Source organism: Microtus pennsylvanicus, chromosome 4 (assembly GCF_037038515.1).
Source record: "Microtus pennsylvanicus isolate mMicPen1 chromosome 4, mMicPen1.hap1, whole genome shotgun sequence".
Taxonomy (NCBI): Eukaryota; Metazoa; Chordata; class Mammalia; order Rodentia; family Cricetidae; genus Microtus; species Microtus pennsylvanicus.
Window position 1 is genome coordinate 47,360,334 of NC_134582.1, and position 22,407 is coordinate 47,382,740.

General features: G+C 38.6%; 1 protein-coding gene across 2 annotated transcripts in view; it reads right to left on the bottom strand.

Moving 5' to 3' along the window:
* Ctnna1 (catenin alpha 1) overlaps positions 1-22,407 on the bottom strand; it is a 125,962-nt gene that overhangs the window by 69,712 nt on the left and 33,843 nt on the right. For both annotated transcript variants that reach the window (XM_075968974.1, XM_075968973.1), the window contains exons 4-6: positions 8,555-8,721; positions 7,983-8,102; positions 1,019-1,288 (exon numbers count right to left, since the gene is read on the bottom strand). In XM_075968974.1, coding sequence (XP_075825089.1) covers positions 1,019-1,288; positions 7,983-8,102; positions 8,555-8,721 — 557 coding nt within the window. The remainder of the gene's footprint in view (positions 1-1,018; positions 1,289-7,982; positions 8,103-8,554; positions 8,722-22,407) is intronic.

Below are 22,407 nucleotides of genomic sequence, written 5' to 3' on the forward strand. Positions count from 1 at the left end.
GCAAAAAAAAAAAACAATTATCCATGTTCAATACGGGGAAGTCAAAATGCATAAATTAAAAAAAACTGTTGAAAACAAAATATATTTCATCACACTGATGCTATACTTCAAAACATTTCCATTATGAAAGATGATTGTGACCTATACCTGTTTTTTTCCAACAATTGGTTTAAAACAAAGCTAGTCATGGTGGCATGAGGGAAGGCTGAGGCATGATGGTAGGATGGAGATCTGCCTGGGCTACACAGCCTGACCTAGTTTCAAAACAAATCTCAAGACTACTGCCATCTACTGGAGGCCATGACTTACTTTGGGTTAAAATTAAAAACAAAGCACAATACATTAACGTGAGGACCAAAGATAATTGAAGATACACATCATATACATAGGAGATATAGGGCATCATCTATAAAAGCATTATTATAAAAATTTAATTTCAAATCTGTTTCAATGTGTTTAAATTTTTGTGTTCATGAGTCAAAGCAAATCAGAGTACAGAAATCTTTCCATACAGTCAGGTAAGACTAAGATGACTGCAGTGTAATTTATCTACCTCTCTCACTAGACCATGAGTCCCCCAGAGACAAAGCCTACACACACTCTGTTTGCTTCTGTATCTATCACAGGTCCATTTGCCAGATGGTCAAAATCCTGGTTGGAATAAACCAGACTCAGAGTCTCAATAAGGACCATATTAAAAGGAAAAAGCACGACCACACAGGAAACCTAAGTTGCATAAAAGAATGCAGAAGTTTAGCCACATTACAGAGAGAGAGAGAGAGAGAGAGAGAGAGAGAGAGAGAGAGAGAGAGAGAGAGAAAGAGAGAAAGAGAGAGAAATGCTTTTAGCCAAGTTACAATAAAGCAAACTTATGATTCATAATAATTTCTTCTACTTAGATTACAAATTTAATTGGAAGATGAGGTTTCATCACAAGCCTTGATCATATTTCCCCAGGAACCAGTTATCTTTTGGCAAATGGTGAAGAGCCCCAAGTTTCCTTCCAAATATAACTTACATCAAAGTTGTTGAGAGCATATGCCAGCTCTCCACCGCCGCCACCCTGGTGCTGGGAGGCATCATCCGATGCAGTAGCCTGGGCTGCATTAGAAATGCCTGTGACTGCTTGCTGTAGCTGCTTGTATATCAAGTCCCGGTTGGCTTTATAGGCTGCAACATCAGGGTGCTGTAGGCATGCCTGCGATGCAGTATAAAGGATTGGAACATTTTTCTGCAGGATTCCTCTAGCTGCAGCCATCTGATCACGATGGCCCACATCTTTCAGTTCCTAAAATAATAAAATAAGAAATTGGTGGGTTTTTATAAGGATTCTATTTATATCAAGACATATCTGTGTTAACCTAGTCCAAAATTAAGTTAAGACGGAGCTCTGACATCACAAGTCTCAGGCCATGTGATGTGGTCATTTGTGTGTAAACTCTGTGTTTAATTTTTCTTATGCAAAACAGGAACAGTATTATAGCTCTTTTAGCACTTTGAGGAATAAAATGGAATAAAGTACCTAAACCAAAAAAGTACTAAATAAAGCATGAAATAGAAGTCACAACAGAAAACATCTTGATCAGGTCCATATAACTAAAATAGATATGCAAGTACATACAGACAAATTTAAAGGAAATAGTATGAAATTTTAAGTTACCTAAGTTTATTACAAGAATTTTGTGAAAAATGAAACACAACATCCTTTGTGTATGAACTTTGCAAATCAACTAGGTACAGATATGACCAGCAATTAAGTCCCTTAAGTACACAACACCTCCCTTTTTTTCCTACCCAGAGGAACAATTCAGAATACAAAACAATACTCTCTTCACAAAGAAAAATCAATCAGGTCACTAGCCATTAAGTCATAAAGTGAAGGCTCATATTCCATGATTTCAATTCATGCTTATAATATTCTATAAATGTGGTCTTAAGCGAAAATGTCCTTTTTCATTTCCTCTATCCCATAAGTACAAGGACACCAGGCTGCTGGCAGTATTCCAACTAATGACATCTAGAACACTAAATGGGATGGGTATGCTAGGTAATAAGGACACACAAGATGGGAACGAAGCACGGCTGGTACCCAGCCATTACTGAAACGTAAAAACACACAGGAATCTTTGGTAAATGTGGATACAGAGGAGGAATAACCCTAAACTCTAAATCTGCTCCAACAGTATTTTACGTATGAATATAAATTTTCAGCATTAACGTCACTAATTTTTTTAATGATTTTAAGACTAGTATTACATGTATGAACAGTAGTTATATTTCATTTGTATTTTAATAAATATTAAAGATTGCCTGAAGATCAGTAGTAAAAAAGCCCCATTGGTTAAATCCCAATAGCCATGCTAGTTTGCTACAGAAATCAGGCAGTAGTAGTGCACACCTTTAATCCCAGCCCTAGAGAGGAATATAAAACAGGAAGAGACATCACTCAGACACAGTCTCATTCTGAGGATTCCTGGAGGTAGGATCGCCATTTTGGACTGAGGTATAGGTAAGAGCCAGTGGCTGGCTGTTTGCTTTTCTGACCTTCAGGTTGGACCCCAATATATCTGTCTCTGGGTTTTTATTAATGAACAGGAAGAGAAAATTTAAATAATGTAGAAAAGTCAAATTCTCAGAAGTCTCACTTAGCTATTTAATGGCTCTTTTCCAGACAACTTCTTAAACATGAGAGACACTACTAAGTGGTTCCTTTCTTCTGAAACTTCAACTTCACATATATTTGGGGGTTTACATCTTAATTCAAACCTTACACAGTGACAGTTTACTTTTCGACCTAGAATTCTTTTCTCATTTGGAACTTGAATTTTTGAGTAATAGCTCACAGGATGCCAAATGCCCTGTAGCTTAGCACATTAGGCTGAATACTCAGAAACAGAATCCAGACTGTGAATCATTTCAAGACTCAAGTTATGCAGTCGTGATCCAGACACAGCAAGCAAGATGTGACTGCCTTGCCGAAAAACGTACCAAGCCACATGACTAACACAGACAAGAATTATAAGCCTGAGCCAACCAGTTTATGATTAATGTAGACCTCTATGTGTTTCTTTGGGCCTGAATGACTGCAGGATTGGGCGGGACAGAAACCTCGGTCAACAAATGGTGCCCAACGTGTGGACGACTGCATCCACAGAAAACCTGACAGACTTTGGGAAATAATTCTAGACAGAAAAGAATAGAGTTAAGCACGGCTTATTGATAACAGCACTTTCTCGGGTGGGATCTGCTTGCTAGAGGCAAGCGCTCTCATTTAAGAAAGGCTTCCTGACTCAGCTTTAGCTGCAAAACCTTGCAGCTCTTTTAAGAGGTCCTGCCACGAAACACTTAAATGGTGTTAATGAAAAGCTAACCACGTGCTTTTTGGTGGCAGGGACCTTGAAATGCCATAGAGTTGTGGCAATAAACATGGCTCTGGCTAGTACCTAGGCCATGAGGCTAGAATCTCAAAAAGCTAAGGAATGGGCTGGATATCTAGCCGTCAAAGCCACAGCTTTAATCCTAGCAATAATGCTTAACAAATTAAAGACTCATGTGGTCAGAAAAAAAAAGAGATATACAGTAAAGATAGATTCAAAGACGAAAAAGCCACTGAACAATTTATAGTGTGTTTAAAAATATATGTAGGCTTGGGGGGGGAGATAAAGTCCTTAAGAGAAAAAAGAAAAAAGGGAGTAGTTGGGTGTGATGGCACATACCTTTAATCCTAACACTTGGAAGGCAGAGGCAGACAGGATCTCTGTGAGTTCAAGGTGTGGTGGCATACACCTTTAATCCCAGCACTTGGTAGGCAGAGGCAGGCAGATCTCTGTGAGTTCAATGATAGCCTGGTCTACAGAGTTAGTTCCAGGACAAAGATACACAGAGAAACCCTGTCTCAAAAGCCAAAAATTAAAAATAAAAGAAATAGAGTTTAAAATAAAGCTACGTAAAGATGACAAATACACAAAGAGTCTGGATACTGTATGTTGTTGTGTTGTCTTTAAATTGTTTGATGGCTGAGGAAAGAGCAAAAGCTGCTAAAAGACATTTGATTATAAATACTGCTGGATTAATCTAACCTATGTATTTTGAAAATGCCTTGACTTCAAAATTTAAGTCAAAAGATATGTTCCTTTGGAGAAGAGGTTTTGCTTTTGTATCCACAGGAAATGAGAGGCTGTGGATTCATTCTGGATTAGGAAAAATCAGATTTGATCAAGGAAGACCCCCCTGAGAAATCTCCAATAGGAGTGGATGGCCCATAAGTCTGGGTTCTACATCCAGAACAGTTTCAAGACTGCTAGCTGAGATAAACAAGCCTCACAGAATATTCCATTCAGAACCTGACCATAATTCAAAATTTTCTTTAGGTCCTCATAAGATTATCAGCACCCCCAATCAGCAGTAAGTAGCCTGGAAAACCATGCCCACATTCCCAAAAAAATGAACTATGGATATTTCCCTTTGTTTAGAATGTTGGTTACAAGTTGTTATGAATAATGGTCAGGAGAAAAGCTAAACAATGGATATTAGATCCAGAGTTCTTGTTTAAATAAAGGGGGTGGGGTGCTGTGAGACAATGTCTTTTATCCTGTCACTTGTATTATTTTTAATAAACGCTGATTGGCCAGTAGCCAGGCAGGAAGTAGAGGTGGGGCAGCAAGAATTATGAAAGAGGGAAGTTTCAGTCTGCAATAGTGACCCAGACACAGAGCAAACAAGATGTGACTGCCTCGCCGAAAAATGTACCAAGCCACGTAGCTAACATAGACAAGAATTATGGGATAATATAAGTTATGAGTTAATAAGAAACCTGAGCTACTAGGCCAACCAGTTTAGGAGTTTTTAAAAAAAAAAGGATCTAAGTTATGCCTTAAACATGTGGCATGCACATTCTGTGGGCGTTTTCTGAATGTTTTGCTCTCACCACAACATCAAAAACCTCAAGCCTCCTAGGGCCGCTGTTCGCTTTATTTATCATTTATATGTATGATCATCCTGAGCTTCCTATGTGCTTAAAAGCTCAGTCTCTTACAAAGGCTGTCAGAGATGCCCATGACTACCTAAAATTTACAGGCACCAGAATAAGGTACCAACACCCGACCTCCCTAAGTCATTGACAAGTCTAGGACAAGAAACTTCCACTTTTCCAAAGACTATATTAGGCTGTTTAAAAACAAAGTCCTGTGACTTTAGAGAGTTAGTGATCATTCAAGAATAAAGTATAATAAGTACTGATTAGTGATGATACTTAAATAACCGGAATTTTTCTATGTGAGCATTTTCTGAACAAACTTTTCATTTGCCATTTGCCAAGCATTAGGGATAAATTTTAAACAATGAAGAGACTAACAACCGAATCTCATCTATCCTAGTTGCTGAAGTTCTACTTTCCCTCTTTAGAGTCATTTCTACCTTGTACGGGTTTTTGTTATAAGATAGTAAAATGGGCACTAATGTGGGTATTAATTAGTATTACAATATGAATAAATCAATCACTAAGTATTCCTCAAGCTATACAGTGCTGATTAGTAATTCAAATTTTGGTGAAAAGTAAGCTATAAAGCAGCATGACAAGTTAATTTATAAAAGAATTCTGTGTTTTAGATTGTGTCATGATTTCTCAACTTCACCAATCTGGTTATAGTTCAAGCAAACTAAGGACAAACAGAAAACATACAGAGGAAAAACTACTTTATAAAAACTACTGACTTATTCATCCCATGCACTGTAAATAAAAAATAAAAGCTAAACTCCAAGTAATCTAACATGACTCTACTAAAAGAACTGGAAATTCAAGTGTAAGTTTCTTTTTGTTTACCTCTAAACAATATAGAACTGTAGCCATAGACACACTTGATCAGATGTTTATGCATAAAAATGACTATACCTGGTACCTGGTAAAAACCCAACCAGTACAGATTTAAACAAATAAAACACCAACAGTACCATTGCCAAACAGTTGTGGAGTGTTTCAGAAAACAATCATGCAAGTCAGAGTATGCAGATTAGCTAAGGAATAAGAGGCACTGATTTCTTACAAATATCTCAAAAGTCTTTCTGTATAAGAATAGATGACAGCTGAACATCAAAATACTCTGTATGTTGAGGAACCATAGCTAACAATGAGGCACAGGTCATACTCTACAAAGCTTCACAGGTGTACCCCTTACCTCTGCCATCACCTTTACTCTGGCTACGGTATTAATGTACCCAACTCCCACATTTATATCTTGGAAACAATGCCAAAAATCACATTAATATTTGAAGGTGGGGCCTTTGGGAAGCAAACAGAAATTAAATATTTCATGAAAAGTGTAACCCCAATGGTGACATTAGTGACTTTGTAAGGCAAGGAAGAGACCCGAGCATTTTTGACAAAGGAAGCTCTCTGTCGGCTCAATGTAGTAAGAAGGGTCTTCTCAATTGCTGGTAATGGCATATTGCTCTTGGACATCCCAAACTTTCAGAACCATGAGCTAAATAAAAAAAATCTAAAGGTAAAAAGAATTAAGCAAACTACATTTAGGGGTGTAGCTGAGAGTAAAACACTTGCCAAGACCCTAGGTTCCATCCCAGGATGGGATAGGGTAAATTAAGTATAATCTGTGAAAAGGTGAAACACAAGAAACTGGGAAGCTTGTATCACTCAAAATCTCAACAGGAAAAAAAAGGCAATATAATGAAGAATTAAAATAATGACTGTTACAAAAAAAGATATAAGTAAAGGGTAAAACATAAGGCCACTGGAACACCAGGCCTGAAGGAACAAGAGCCGGCAGTAACCAAAACTTAGAAACAAGGTCTACAGAGAGTGCCTTTTAGTGACCGAAGACCAGCAGCAGGGAAGAGCCTATACAAAGCACAGCTTCATTCTCCTTTCTCTTCAGATTTTCTATCATGTTTCCACTGGCCAAACCTCAACAGGAACCTAAAGAAAAGTGAGCTCATGGGTACATCCAGACAGGTCATATTCCTAAGGCAGGCAGAGGGCAAACAAGGGTAGAAATCAGACACAGAGAAACTAAGTTTTTTTGGTATCTTATTTCAAGAACATTTAACACTTACTGATATTTCTCTTTAATACAATGATATCATGTATATCGGTGGTCCTCAACCTTCCTAACGCTGTCACCTTTTAATAGAGATCCTCATATGTGATGACCCCAACCATAAAATTACTTTCATTGCTACTTTATAACTGTAATTTTGCTACTAAACTGTAATGTGAATATTTATGGAGCTAGAGGTTTGCCAAATGGTTTGAGGCATACAGACTGAGAATTGCTAAAGTATGAGGAACTCCTAATGGACTCAGGGCACAGAAAAATTAAAACTAAAGCAAAATTACTTTCTACTAAGCTTCTACAATTAGACACAAGTTCTTGACTGATACTATGTTTAGCTTAATACAATTTAGCCAAATATCCTGGTACATGCCTTTAATCCCAGTACTCAGATATTGGGGAGAATTCATAAGACAGGAAGATCGTAAGTTTAAGAACAGCCTTGAACTATGTGAAGCAAACATATTATGAAAATCTGAGTGAAAATTATAGCTTTGCTTTGGCACAATACTAAAAAGAATTGAGGGGGGCAGGAGTTCAAGACAGGGTTTTTCCTGTGTGTCCCTGCTGTCCTGGAACTCGCTCTACAGGTCAGGCTTACCTCAAACTCAGAGATCAGCCTATCTCTGTCTCTCGAGTCCTGAGATTAAAGGCATGCGCCACTGCAGCCAGGCTGAAAAAATATCTCTTAATTTAAGCTCTTATTGAAACTACATGAATGGGAAAAAGTAATGATACCATTAGAAAATTTAGACAAACTAGGTCTTCTCCACTGGATATAATAAAATACTATCCAACCTGTTTTACATAGTGAGTTCCAGGTCAGCCAGGGCTGTAAGACCTTGTCTCAACAAAGGACTACGTAAGCTAAGTAAGTAAATAATATTACAAAATGTCTGCGAATCATGCTTGTACCTGTTGTCTTTTCGCTGCCATAATATTCAGCTTGTCTACTTCCGGTTTCAGAGCCTTGTACTGTATCCCTAAGTCTTGCTCATTTCCGGCATTCTTCAATTTCAATATACCATCTTCCACCTAAAAAACACAACCCCCAAAAGCAAAACCAGACAAATCTATAAATAAAATGAATAAATTCTAAGACTCCGCCTTCTTTAACAACTATTCAGAAAACAATCCAAGCAATCACATTGTTGTTGATACACCCTCATATTACCCGAGTGCTTAGAAGGAGGTGGGAAGCCCCGAACCAGTTTATATTTTGGTTTTCTAATTCTAGAATGCTAACAATACACAGAAACATACAAGGAGTATTATAAAGACAGTCAGAACACCTTTGCTACAATTTCTTCAGTAAAACCAAGACAACAGTGACCTATAATAGAGTATTATACTTGACATAAAGAAGAAACTGAATAAAGCCATCACTGGTTCAAAACCAAATTAAATCTTAATGCTAAACTAAGTATGGACAGCATCACCTTCACTATGACACAAAGAGGAAATTAGAGATATAGACCCAAACTTACAACTTTCAGCTGAACAAGTAACTTGTAGACATCTGCCATGTCAGCCAGAATCAGCAGCCGGGTAACAGCAGAGAGCAAAGCTCGAGCTGCGCGCACCATGTTACCTCGCTTCACAGAAGAGCACGGGTCATCTGCAAACTCCCCAGCGGCACTCTTCATCAGATCCCCTATTTAGGAAAATGAAACCAGCAGAAATTAACCCAAATAATTTATTTATTAAAAAATTGTGATGGCACTCGCCTTTTATTTCAGCACTCGAGAGGAAGGGGGATATCTATGAGTTCAAGGCCAGACTGGTCTAAAAGTAGAGTCTAGGGCAGTCAAGGCTGTTGCGCAGAGAAGCCCTGTCTCAGAAAACCATTAATTGTTTTATTTAAAGGGAAAATAGCGCACACTCATTTCACATATACACGCATTTTAAGAGTACTGTTTCTGTTTTTCTCCCTTCAGTTTGTACTACAGTGAAGTATCCTCATATAACACTGATAAAACAAAATACCCAGAAAGTGACTAGCCAATCTATGACAAAAAGACTTAAAAATATGTCTTCCTTCAACTCAATGATAATATACGCGCCCCCGCAAAAGTGACAGTCAGGCACAGTGGTAATATTAAAGATTTTAGAAAATCAAACAACAGCAAACAACTAAAAGAAATTAGATAAACTTGTATCAAATGCGGCATCTTCTAGCTTTCAGCCATAACAATTCTTTAATCTCCTGACAGGTGCTTTTTAGTAATTAAAAAAAAAATGAAAGTCACACTGAACATCGGAGTGTGGTGGCCCAAAACTATAATCCAGCATTCCTGAGGTTGAGGCAAGAGACTTTCTGGTTCAATGCTGGCAGGCTAAAAAGTTTCACCCAGTTTCCCTATCAGTCACCTCCCCAAAATCCAGGAAATAAACAAAACCCAACAATAAATTAAAACAACTTCTAAATTCACAAAACGATAAGTAGATATACAAACAAGCCTCTAGCAGAACCAAGTTCAAATGACTGCTTAAAGGCCATCCCCATAAAGAAACATGACAGTAAAATAATTAAGATTATTTTCTTTTTCACATGTGGGGGTGGGGGCAAGGTCTACCCATTGAGTTCAGCGCTCTGATCTGGCTAGCCAACTTACTGGGGAACTCTGTCCTTGCCTTCCCAGTGCTGGGACTACAGTGGCACAACACACCCATCCAAACATTTACGTGGGTTCTGATGATCCAAACTCCAAGCACCACACTTGTAGTACAAGCACTTTAATGACCCTTCTCCTTGGCCCAATGAGATTTTAATAAGCACTTTTTTTTGTAAAATTAAAAACAGAAAATGAGTCAATAATTAAGCCAGATCAGCAAGATGACTCTGCAGATAAAAGTACTTGCCACCACAGTTGATCCCAATGAAAGACCCTACAGACCCACTCCTCAAAACCCGCAGCTAGCATGCTCCCGGGGGAACATCCTGTTTGCTTAAAAATAAAATTCTCCGGATCAGCAGCCAGCCAGCTCTCGTAAGAACATCCCATGTGCTTGAGAGAGCAGGATGTCTATGAGATAGGAAGACTGCAAGGCAGGATATCCATAAGATAGGACATCAACAAAGCAGGTTGACTGCAAAACAGGATCCATGCTGAGAGAGGAAACCATTCATGCCCCCCCCCCCCGCCTCATTCTGATAACCACGCTTTTGCTTCTGTAAACTTGCTTTTTGCTCTTCCCTATAAAAAGCCCGCCCTCCAGTTGGCAAGCGCGCAAGTCTTCCAAGAGATCTTGCCGCCCGCAGGTACCTGTGTCTACTCAATAAACCTCTTGCTAATTGCATCCTGTGGTTTGGTCTTGGAGTGTCCTGGTTCTGGGGTCTTCATCATCGGAGGAAAGGTCCTCTCTGAGGGTCTTTTACCTGGAACCCACATAATGGAAGGAGAGAGCCAATTCCCACAAACTGAACTCTGACCTTTTCACGCATGCCATGACATGCAAGCCTCTTTATATATCACTGCCTACAATACATAAACAATAAAAATAATTTTCTCCCAGGATTCGAGAGGGACACAGAACTATAAAGTCAGCTTTGAATATATAAGAAGTTCCACCTCGGACTGGTCACATGAGATCCTGTGTCTTAAAAATAAACAAATAAACAAAAGTAAATCAAGTGATGGTGCACTAGAAAATCAGGCAGCTGTATTTCTTTGAGTTCAAGACCAGACTGATCTACTTAGTGAGTTCCAGGATATGAAGGGTTATATAATGAGACCCTGTCTCAAAGTAAGTAAATAACAGACGTCAGTTAAGTCTTTACAGTGCATTTCTGAGTTCAAAGCACTCTTCCAACAGATCAACAAAAGGCTATCCCAGATGACATGGTCAACAATAAAAACTGAGAACTTACTCTCTTTTTCCCAGTACCTTCTAGTCAATAATAACACATGTGGTATTTACTAAGATATAAAGGAGATTAAACTTAAGAGAATTCTGTACCTGGCAAGGCAGCTCAGGGAGTAAAAGTGTTTGTGAGACAAGGACCTGAGTTCCAATGTCAGAATCCTCCTCAAGCCTAGAGTTGGATCAGCTTATAATCACTTGCAACTCTAGTTCCAGAGGATCTGACATTCTCTTCAGGCCTCTGAGGGCACCAGGCACATACATGGCACACAGATATACATGCAGGCAAAACATCCAAACACATAAAATTAAAGGAAGGAAAAAAAGCAGTTGCTGAGAGTGGTGACACACGCCTTTAGTCCCAGCACTCAGGGGGCAGAGACGGTGAATCTCTAAGTTGGAGGCCAGCCTGGTTTACATAGTGAGTTCAAGGACAGCAAGAACTACACAGAGAGACCCTGTCTTAAGAAACCAAAAACATAAAAAAGCAAAAGTGATTACAAGTTTTAAAAATAGAGAACCTTCTATTACATCATCTGCCAGGATGCCGTATCTGTTACCCCGAAACATTTTCTTCTGGATCAAAGATAACAGTTAATGAGGAAACAAAAATAAGCCCATGGCCCTTTATTAGAACAGGGTTCAGATAAAGACGTTCCTGAAGACTCAATTACCTTAACTATATCCCCTGAAAGCAACCAAACTTTATAAAGACAGCTGTAGATAAAGAAGTTGGATGGATAATTATAAAAGGAAGTGGCTAGGTTTTTCTTTCTTTAACTTGAACCCTAAACCTAAAAGGGGGGTGGGGGGCAGGTATCTCAGGCTAGAGAGATGGCTCAATGATTAAGAGAGTTGGCTACTTGCTGGGAGGTAATGGTGCACACCTTTAATCCCAGCACTCGGCAGGCAGAAGCAGGCAGATCTCTCTGAATTTGAGGCCAATCTGGTCTACAAGAGCTAGTTCCAGGACAGGCTCCAAAGCTACAGAGAAACCCTTGTCTCGGAAAACCTAAGGGGGGGGGGGGGGGGGAGTTGGCTGCTACTCTTCCAGAGAACACAGTCCAAATTCTAACACCTGTGTCAGATTACCTCTACCTCCTTCAAGCACATCAGGCATACAAGTGGTACACAGACACACATTCAGACAAAAACATACACACAAAAATTTTTCAAGAAATAAAAAAAAGTGCCAGGCAGCGGTGGCACACGCCTTTAATCCTGCACTCGGGAGACAAAGGCAGGCGGATCTCTGTGAGTTCGAGGCCAGCCTGGTCTACAAGAGCTAGTTCCAGGACAGGCTCCAAAGCTACAGAGAAACCCTGTCACGAAAAAACCAAAATATAAATAAATAAAATAAATAAACAAACAAATAAATAAAGTGTGTCTCATATGTGCCAGGTAGCCTCAAACTCTTATACATTTGAAAATGGTCTTGAACTCTCAGCCCTCCTGCCTCTTCCACCTCCACAGTGCTGGGATTAGAGGTATGAGCTGCCCACATCTTACAAACAGAGTCTACTATGCTGTACTAAATTTTTTGTTTGTTTGCTTACTTTCATAGTGAGTATTTAGTGTGTTGGTTTCTTTGTTTTGAGACAAAGTCTTCTGTAGCCCAGGTTAGCTATGTAGTTGAAGATCATCTTGACTTTCTGACACAAGGAGTTAGCCCCTTCCCAACATATCTGTAATCCCTCAATCTGAGAAAACAGGGCATGAGAATCAGAAGTTCAATGCCATTCTAGGATACATAGCAGGTTCCAGGCAGCTTGTGATATGAAGCCCTGTTTTAAATGGCAAAGAAAAAGAAAAACGGAACAGTCATGTTTGCAAGTTTCTTAAGCATAAAGTAGATGTTGGCTTCTAGCAGGAACTGTTGCAGCAGCTACCTCCTTCACTCAACCTGTACAGCACAGAAAGTTACTTCTAAAAAACGGACCTGGTCCTACTGCAATTTACTAGTCTGGGAAACTCACCTTACTGACCCTTAATCTTTCCACATTTTCACTGCTTTCTTACTGACATCTATTTATTTACTTGGTTATTTGGGAGATGCAGGTGCCACATTACATATGAGGTCAGAAAACAACCTGCCAAAGTTGGTTCTCCCCTTTTACCATATGGATTCCAGAACCAAACTCAGCCACAGGTGTCTTAATCTGCTGAGCCAACACAACCACCTCAACTTCTCCACATTTAAAAAGGCCTTTCCAAGCTGAGATTCTCTCTAGTCCTCAAGGGATTTCTCATCTCCCTCACGTAACTATCACATCAACAGTTTCACACCGCCATAGCCCACACTCTATGCCAAGAAAACTCCAAGAAAAACAAAATTTATCATTTTTTCTGAAACAAAAGTAATGATATCTTATTTTTATTTATGTGTATTTGTGTGTGCACAAGGAGGCAAGAAGGGATGTCTAATGCCCTGGAGCTGGAGCCATGGAAACAGGTGCTTCCTTAAGAACTAAACTCAAGTCACAAGAGCAGGAAGCATTCTTTAATGACTGAGCCATCCCTCCAGCCCCTTAAAGATGCTTATAGCTTGCTTCTTGACCAGAACTTTTCTATATTCAAAGTCTAGGAAGGAAAGAAGGGGAGAGGGGGTACACAGGAAAAGGAAGGAGGAAGGGGGATACACAGGAAAAAGTAGGGGCAAGGTAAGAGGGAGATGGGGGGGAAAGTGCCCCCCTTTTTTTTGTCAGCAGAGAAACATGGCTACAAATTACAGTTCTCCTGTCCCAAGTGTCTTTATTAATGAGATTTGTTCTCCTTTCTATTTAAACAGGTATCAGTGCTACATAGCGAAAAGGGGGACCACAATGTGTGCACCACAGGGAAGATTGAAATAGACTAATCTGTGCCAGAATATTGACTGTCTATAGCTAGCCTCAAACTCATGCTCCTCCTGCCTGAGCCTCCTAAATGCTGAGGTTACAAGGATGTTCCACTGCTCCTGGCTTCAAAAATCCTTTTTAAAGGGTTTACAAAAATCAGATATTTAATATATGGGTAAACCACAGGTAAAGTGGTTTATCTGCAAACCCAATCTCACTGTTATTTTTTTCTATTTACAGCTGTTGCAGGAAAACAAATTCAATTATTACGCGAACCTTAGGAAAGCATTTCTGAAACATTTTATGAGAGCATACTTTTTGTTATTGTCAAATCCAACAGAAAAAAAATTTAAGACATTGTCTGGATATGTTTTTTTTTTTTTTTTTTTTTTGCAAACCAGGAAAAAAGGACCCTGTGTTAAAATGACAGAAGCTCCCAGGTAAACAACTAAGTAATATTAAGCATCTTAAATATGTTAAAATTATCTGTTTCAAGATCAATTTTATGGACATTCAGAAAATTCTTAAAACCTATCTTATTTCTCAGGACTCTGTTCAATTTATTCTCTTTAATTCATCAGAATTTTAATGCCCTGAAACCTCTTCCCTCTCCTTTATCTCATTATCTGCCTTCAGCCTTTTACTTAAAACTTAAACATATATTTATATACGTCATTGTGTCTATCAAACTGCCTAAAACTATAAAAAATGAATAACATTAACAATATTTTTTTAAATCCTTAGGGCCAGTGAGACTGCTCAATGAGTAACAGTACTTGCCACCAAGCCTGGGTCCATCTACAGAGCCCAGGTGGTGAAGGAAATAACTGGCTGGGCCAGGAGTTCACTGTAGCATACACACACATACACAATAAAAATTAAAATCTATAGCCTGCTGGTACAATAGTGTATTATTTGAATAGTCTCACTCCATGAAAAATATTATACACTCATAAAATTATATTATAGGGAAAAAGTAACTGGATTCTAAACATCTTTCAGAATTATAAAATTTAAAAAAAGGCACAATCAAGCACAATGTACCCATGTAAGCACTGTCACAGAAAACAAACTGCAAATTAATTTCCTTTATATGTGTATGTGTGTCTGGGTATATGCATGTCCACCATGTATATAAAGGAGCCCTCAGAAGTTAGAAGATGGCACTGGATCCCCTGAAACTGGAATTACAGAAAGTTGAGCTACCATAGGGGTGCTGGAAATGGAACCAGAGTCCTCTGAAAGAGCAGCCAGTGCTCTTAACTGTCAAATCATCTCTCCAGCCACAAACATGATTCCTTTGTTACAAAATTTTAGGTAATTTATTTTTTTGCTCTTAGTATCAAAACAAATCAGTACAAAATAATAATAATAGCTGTTCCTTTTTGATGGTGTTTTGTTTTTGAAAAGCAAACTTTTGCTTAAAATTCTTTTGGCCAGGCTTGGTAGCATATACCTGTAATCTCACCTTTCAGGAAGCAGCAACACTCAAGGACATCCATAGCTACGTCAAGTTGAAGGTTAACCTGGGTACAGGAGATCTCTCACCCTCCCTCCCTTTCCCACCCACTACTTACCTACTACACACACACATACACACACATGATTTTATTAAGGTCAGGCAAGGCGATTTATGACTATAATGTTAATATTCAGAAAGCTGAGCAGAAAAATCACAGATTCAATGACAATATGAGCTATAAGATAAGACTTTGTTTCCTCTCAATTCCCCAAAAAGAACCATCTTTTTTTTCATTCTATCAAGTATCAAGAAGCAAACATTAAAGAAAACATTATCATACAGTATCCTAAACCTAAGAGTTTAACATAAGCCAAAGATCTCAACACCTAAAGAAAGAGAATTTCAGAAACAAGAAAGAAGGAAGTAAGGAAATCACTCTACCACTAGTGGCAATCCCCTCACCCTCACCTTGCACTCACTGATGGATATCTGGCAAAAAAAAAAAAAAAAACCCTGGGCCCTGGATACATCATCACTACAGAAAACATGACACACAATTCCAAGAATCTCTGGCAGGCACTTTTCACAATACTTTATCTTTTGAAAGTGAACTAATATCAAGTTATTTAAATCTGAATCCACAGATCCTAAAAAACCTCTCAATCTACTCTCCTCCCAACCCCTGGTGACACAGAAAGAAACTTTACATTTTCCACTTTTTACAGTCGGCAGAATATTTCTTTAAATTAGAGTACCACACATATCATGTTCTCATTTTCCTTACTAATTCAAGTGTGCCCTGCTGCTATTCAGAAACACTCCAAAGAGAGACACTTGCTTCCTGATTACACATTCAAATAAATGCACAACATGCATTTCAACTTGGAATCACTTTCTTTAAGAAATTAACTAGTAGAAACCAAGTTACTGCAACATCACGTCTGAAGTCATTCCAAAGGCAAATGTTAACACTTAAACTGGGTATGGTTGTGCACACCTGTAATGCCAGTACTTGGGATGCTTGGGTAGAAGGACTGATGCAAATTTAAGGCCTGCCTGGGCTATAGAGTAAGAGTCTGTCTCAAAAAAAATAAATAAATAAAAATAATAAAATAAATAAAAACCAAGCCAGTACAGTGGTGCACACCTGTATCTCAGCACTAGGGAAGACAAGAGGGAAGAGGTTCAAGAGCTCATGATCATCCTCTGCTACATAACCAGTTGGAGACCAGTCTTGTTGGCATGAAACCCTATCTCAAAATTTTAAGAGACCAACAAGCTGGCTCAGCAGGTTGTGGTACTTATCATCAAGCTGGATGACCTACCCCAGACACAACAGGGTAAGGTGAAAAAACCAAATACCTCAAGTTGTCCATTGATTTCCAAGTAGCACATGACATAGCATACTAATGTATATACATATACACATAAAATAAATAAATGTTAAAAAAAAGAAAAGAATTATTAAAAAGAAAAACAAAACACTAGGGTAACTTCCCCTACTACACTGTACAAATGTGTTAAGACAGTAAAATTACCTGCTGCAACTTAAAAGCATTATCTCAATGGATGTTATTTTTATGAGTTTAACAAGTTAGATCTTTAAAAAGAGGAACAATTTCAAAATGGTAAGAAACATTAGAATTCAATGATTTCACTCTTCTTTCCTCACTTACAAGTTGGCTGCATTAGCACTTGAATCTCTGCAGAGCAGCATATGCTCACATAAGGGCACAGATCCAGAAGCAGACAGCATCCTTGACACATCTCAAGTCAAAGAGAGTATAGCACCAACCCTAGAGACTTACAGTTTGAAACAGACATGTAACCTAAGACATAAAGCTTCCAGATGACGACCAGTTAATGGTTCCCAGAACTTATATTTTGCTTTCCCTCTTGCTTTCAACTAAAATGAAGAGCAAGAAAAGAATTAAGCAATGAGACTGGAGGCATGAGGCATTATGAACAATTTTTTGTTTGTTTGTTTGTTTGTTTTTTCATTTTTTTTAACTTAATCATAGGCCTTAGGAACACATGAAGAGTAGGAAATGCAATGGATGTTCTTAAAAGCAGATTTAGAAAAAATAAAAAAATAATAAAAGAAGAAAAAAACAGATTTAGATATATAAAAGGATGAATGAAGACAGACACACAAAGGAAGGAAAAAACTGGACAATTTTACCCATGCAGCAAAGAGAAAAAGGCAAAGACCAAGTCAGAACTCAAAGTAAGACTATGAGAAAAATCAGCTAACTTACTAGATGTAATGAAGAAAGTTACTACACCAATCTGAAAACAGAACTGACTTAACCTTAATCTTTTCCCAAATGCTGAGTGACTCAGCATTGCAAGGTAGAAACACTTGTCAAGGGCTGGAGAGATGGCTCATTGGTCAAGAGCACTGGCTGCTCTTCCAGAGGTCCTGAGTTCAATTCCCAGCAACCACATGGTAGCTCACAACCATCTGTAATGAGATCTGGTGCCCTTCTTCTCCTTGACTGTAGGCATACAAGCAGACAGAATACTGTAAACGTAATAAATAAATAAATAAATAAATCTTTTTTTTTAAGAAGTAGTTGGAGATAACTATGTTTATAAAGTTATGAGCTTTGATAGACAAACTTTCTTGCTTTGAAACTAATCAGTCATATTTTACTGATTTACATATATTGTTATCTCACAGCTCGGGAGATGGTGGAAGATGATCAAGAATTCAGTCAGTGGCCGGGCGGCACACCTTTAATCCCAGCACTCAGGAGGCAGAGGCAGGCGGATCTCTGTGAGTTCGAGGCCAGCCTGGTCTACAAGAGCTAGTTCCGGGACAGGCACCAAAGCTACAGAGAAACCCAGTCTCGGGGAAAAAAAATAAGTCAGTCAGTGATGTCACACACCTTTAATCCCAGCACTCGGGGGCAAAGGCAGGCAGATCTCTGTGAGTTCAAGGCCAGTCTGAGCTACAAGAGCTAGTTCCAGGACAGGTTCCAAACCTACAGAGAAACCCTGCCTCCAAAAACAAAACAAAACAAAAAAGAATTCAAAGCCAGGACCAGCTATATAGTGAGTTCAAAAAGAAAGGGATGAGAAGAGGGAAGGACTAACTTATATAAAGATCGATACTCAGAAGAGAACAATTTTGATTGCTTCCAATAAGCTGAAATCTTATCTCTACAATGCATGACATTATTTAGCAAAGTTTATCTAAAGTTCCATTTTAATGGAATAATGAATGACCCAAATGCCAGAACTTAAGAAATTCTAAAATCTTAAGACAATTACTACAAAAAAAAAAAAGACATGAAGTGGGGAGGGATACTGCAAACCAAATATTAAAGCATTCTCTTTAGATTTGCTGGCCATTTACTAAACAAACTCTCTTCACCTCTCTTCACCTTCTAGCCATTTGGAAGAGATTAAGGTTCACACTGCTGTTTCTTTAAGTTATCTGGTGCTCACCAGGAGAACAACCCTACAGACGGAGAAGTACCTAACAGTTACATTATCAGCCAAGCAAGGTGGTGTAAGAAGGAAAATGATCAGGAATTCAAGGTCAACTTTCTACACGTGGGGAATTCCAGGGCCATTCTAGTCTCTGACTCAGAACTAAAAGTACTTGCAGAACAAGCCTGATAATTTGAGTTCAATCTCCAACCCCATCTGAAATAGAATTGCAATTAATAAGAAAAGCAAAGAGAACTAATAATATTTACAGTCAGCACTGCCTTCAGAGCACTCACATGCACCAAATAGTGCAATCTTTCCCTGCTGTAAAGATCAAACTTACTTACTTAGTACTTACATATGGTACATAGCGTACTAAGTAAGCACTTAACCACTGAGCTACACAACAGCTTCAATAGACCAATTTTGAAAAATGTATTGTATATATTCCACATATGTACAATCCTACGGAGGCCAGAACAAGGTGCTGGATCCCTTGGAGCTGGAGTTCACACAAATGTGAGCTGCTCAACGTGGGTCCTACGAAACAAATTTGGGTTCTATAGAAAAATAGCAAATGTTTTTAACCACTAAGTCATCTCTCAGGCCCAACAGCAATATTTTTTTAAAGGAGACATTTTAAACTTACAAAAGAAAAAAATCTAACAGGACTATCCTAGCACATATCAAGAATAACACCTTTTTCCTTACACATCACTTTATGGAGTACACATGATCCTCTAGAGAATTCTCCCCTAGGGTCTTGTTGGGGGGGGGGGGGTAAAGATGAATTCAGATTTGTTTCACTGTCCTCTGCCACAGAAAACCTGTTCCAGACTAAGCATGAATCAAGCTGGACCAGTTATAGATACTGAGGAAGAAAAGATTTTTCTGCTGATGACCGAACTAAGATGCTGTGGGTATCTTGACTAGTATATGTACACAGTGCATACAACAGAGGCAAATCAAATGAGCAAAACTGGAAGTTAAGAGAATCCTATGGTCTCAAGCCCCTGGATTTTTGACCAATAACTAAATTCAGGAGATAGACTCCTAGGAATCCCGATTGCAAAGGTTCAAATTTCTTCCAAGTTCAAACAGTTCTGAGCTGAATTTCTATAATACGTAATTGCTAAGGTTCAATGAACATCACCAAACTGAAGATAAAACTCTTCTAGAAAATGATTTACAAAATACAATATTTTATTTAGTGAGGCAGTGGTGGCCCGTGCCTTTGATCCCAGCTGAGAAGGGCAGATCTCTGTAAGCTCAAGTCCAGTCTGGTCTACAGAATGAGTTGCAGGTAAGCCAAGGGTACATGGAGAAACCCTACCTCAAAGGAAATGTGAGAGAGAGAGAGAGAGAGAGATAAAATGATAATGAAAATTTTTAAAAGAAAACATAAAAATCTTCATGAAGAATTTATATTCATAAATGGTATGGGAAACCAATACAATAGACTTAATCAAAATTAAAGTTTTACTGTAGGGGAGAAAATGTTAAGACTGGAAAATGATTCAATGGTTAAGACTGCAGATTTCTCTAGCAGATAACCCAGTTTTGGTTACCAGCACTCATATAAGGCAGCTCAAAACTTCCTGTAATTCCAGCTCCAGAGCACCCAACATCTGGCCTTCAAGTGCACCTAGACCCACATACATATACACATACATAAATACAGACATATACATATATGTTCATAATTAAAATAAAACAAAACTTTATGAACAAAACAAAAAAATGTTAAGAGGATAAAATGCAAGAGGCATCCCTACTTTCCCAGGGTAAGTCATAACCATTCTACAGAATAGCAGTTAAAAGTTTAAACAATTATTACATAGACCTTCAAATCAGACATCATTCTCAGTGGAGAAAAAGCCAATCTCAAAAGATAAATGTAACAGCCTTAAAAGGACAGAATTACAAAGTGATTCAGGAAGGAGGAGAGGTATATGAGTGAATATCAAGAAGTAGATGAGATCTTTGAAAAAAAAATGAACAAGTCCTTGTACCTTGGCAGTAGATATATAAAATCTACAGATGTAATAAAAAAAAAGTTAAAATAAGGCAGCCTATTAATTGACTGTTGTGAGTATAACTAAATTACTGGACCAAATATTGTCAAGCAATGCTTGACTAAAAATTGGCAGCGCTGAATGCAAATGGCTCTATGCTGAGATGAGGGTTTTTTTCTCCTTTTCTTTTTTGTTCAGAGAAATTCTCATGTATCCCAGGCTGGCTTTGAACTCACTATGTAGCTAAGCATGACCTAGAACTTCCTGTCTCCACCTACTGAGTAATGAAATTACAGGGGAATGCCACTCTGCCTGGTTTTATATGTCGTTGAGATCAAACCCAGGGTCTCAAACATGCTAAGCAAGCACTCTACCAACTAAGCTACATCCCAAGTTCCTGGAACAAATACTTTCAAATTTAAATAATTTGCCTCAGTTCTTAGCACCCACCATTGCCTCAACGTGTTCCTAAAATGATTCAGGTCACAAGAAAATAAATGACATAGTATTTCATGTACCGACTCCCTTAGTTTATCTATTAAAAGAACAGTTATTTGCACACGTTAACACGCATGAAAACTTACTCCTTTACATTTTTCCCTCCATCCCCTTGTTAGCACACAGCAGCGACAACGTGTCCAGGCTTAGAGTCCTGCCTCTAGACTCTCCCATCTCTCAACCTCTTCAACCTCCCCGGGAGAACAAAGCTCAAAGATTACTCCCCCGTGCACCACCTCTTTTCCTTATATTTGATGTTGCCCAGATGGTAGAATTTCTTAAAATTAAAGAAAACATTTCAATTTAAATTTAAAAGAAAAAGTTTTAAAAATAAACACAAACCAATACTGGAAAGAGCTGCTTCCTGAGGGAGTGAGCTCTGTATCCCTTATGTACTGGAGCATATGGGAAGCTGTGAACCTGTCCCAACAATAGAATCCTGTGATCCTACATCATTCCCTTAAAGTTCTTCCCTACCACACCTGGCATTCCAAGCCACTCCTTAAATAGTGCCCTAAGCCAAGAGCACACCTGTAGCAAGAACCACAGAGCTGGGACCAAGGAAGCTGGGAACCAGCCACAGGCTGCTTCACTCAGCCTGATCCAGTCTTTACAATCCAAGAGCTCGTGTAAACCGACCTGACTCTCTTAACAGATCATGTCCACAGACAAGACACACCTTAAGGCCAGTACCCCAAAGCTACTGGTGGAATGAATTCCCACAACATTTCCCCTTTTTGTCTAAATAAGAAAGTTCTAAGCCTAATACAAAACTATATACAATAAGAACAATTATCAAGAATTGTCCAAGAGAAGGAAAGGGTAATAACATACACAAAAGTGAGAGACTTTTTTATTGAAGAATAAAATCAAGACTAGTCTGGGCCTGAAAACAAAAAACCCATAGAAATAGTAATTTCCTAGACCAATTAGGGGGAAGAATGTTTTCTGAGATCAAACCCAGGACCTTGCGCATACAAACCAAACCTCCAGACTCTCCTAACCTTTCCTGTCTCCAGTGCTCTATTAACACTGTTCTGCAGCACAAGCCTCAACATTCTCCAAGCACAATCTGCATGTGCTCCTACTTCACTGGATTGACATTCCCTTTTTCTTCTCAATTTCAAGATCCATGTTCTAACACATTAAGGAAGATTACTAACCTGGTATTTATCTTCTCATCATTCTTTCTATATTCATTCTATTAATTTACATTTCGAGCCCAT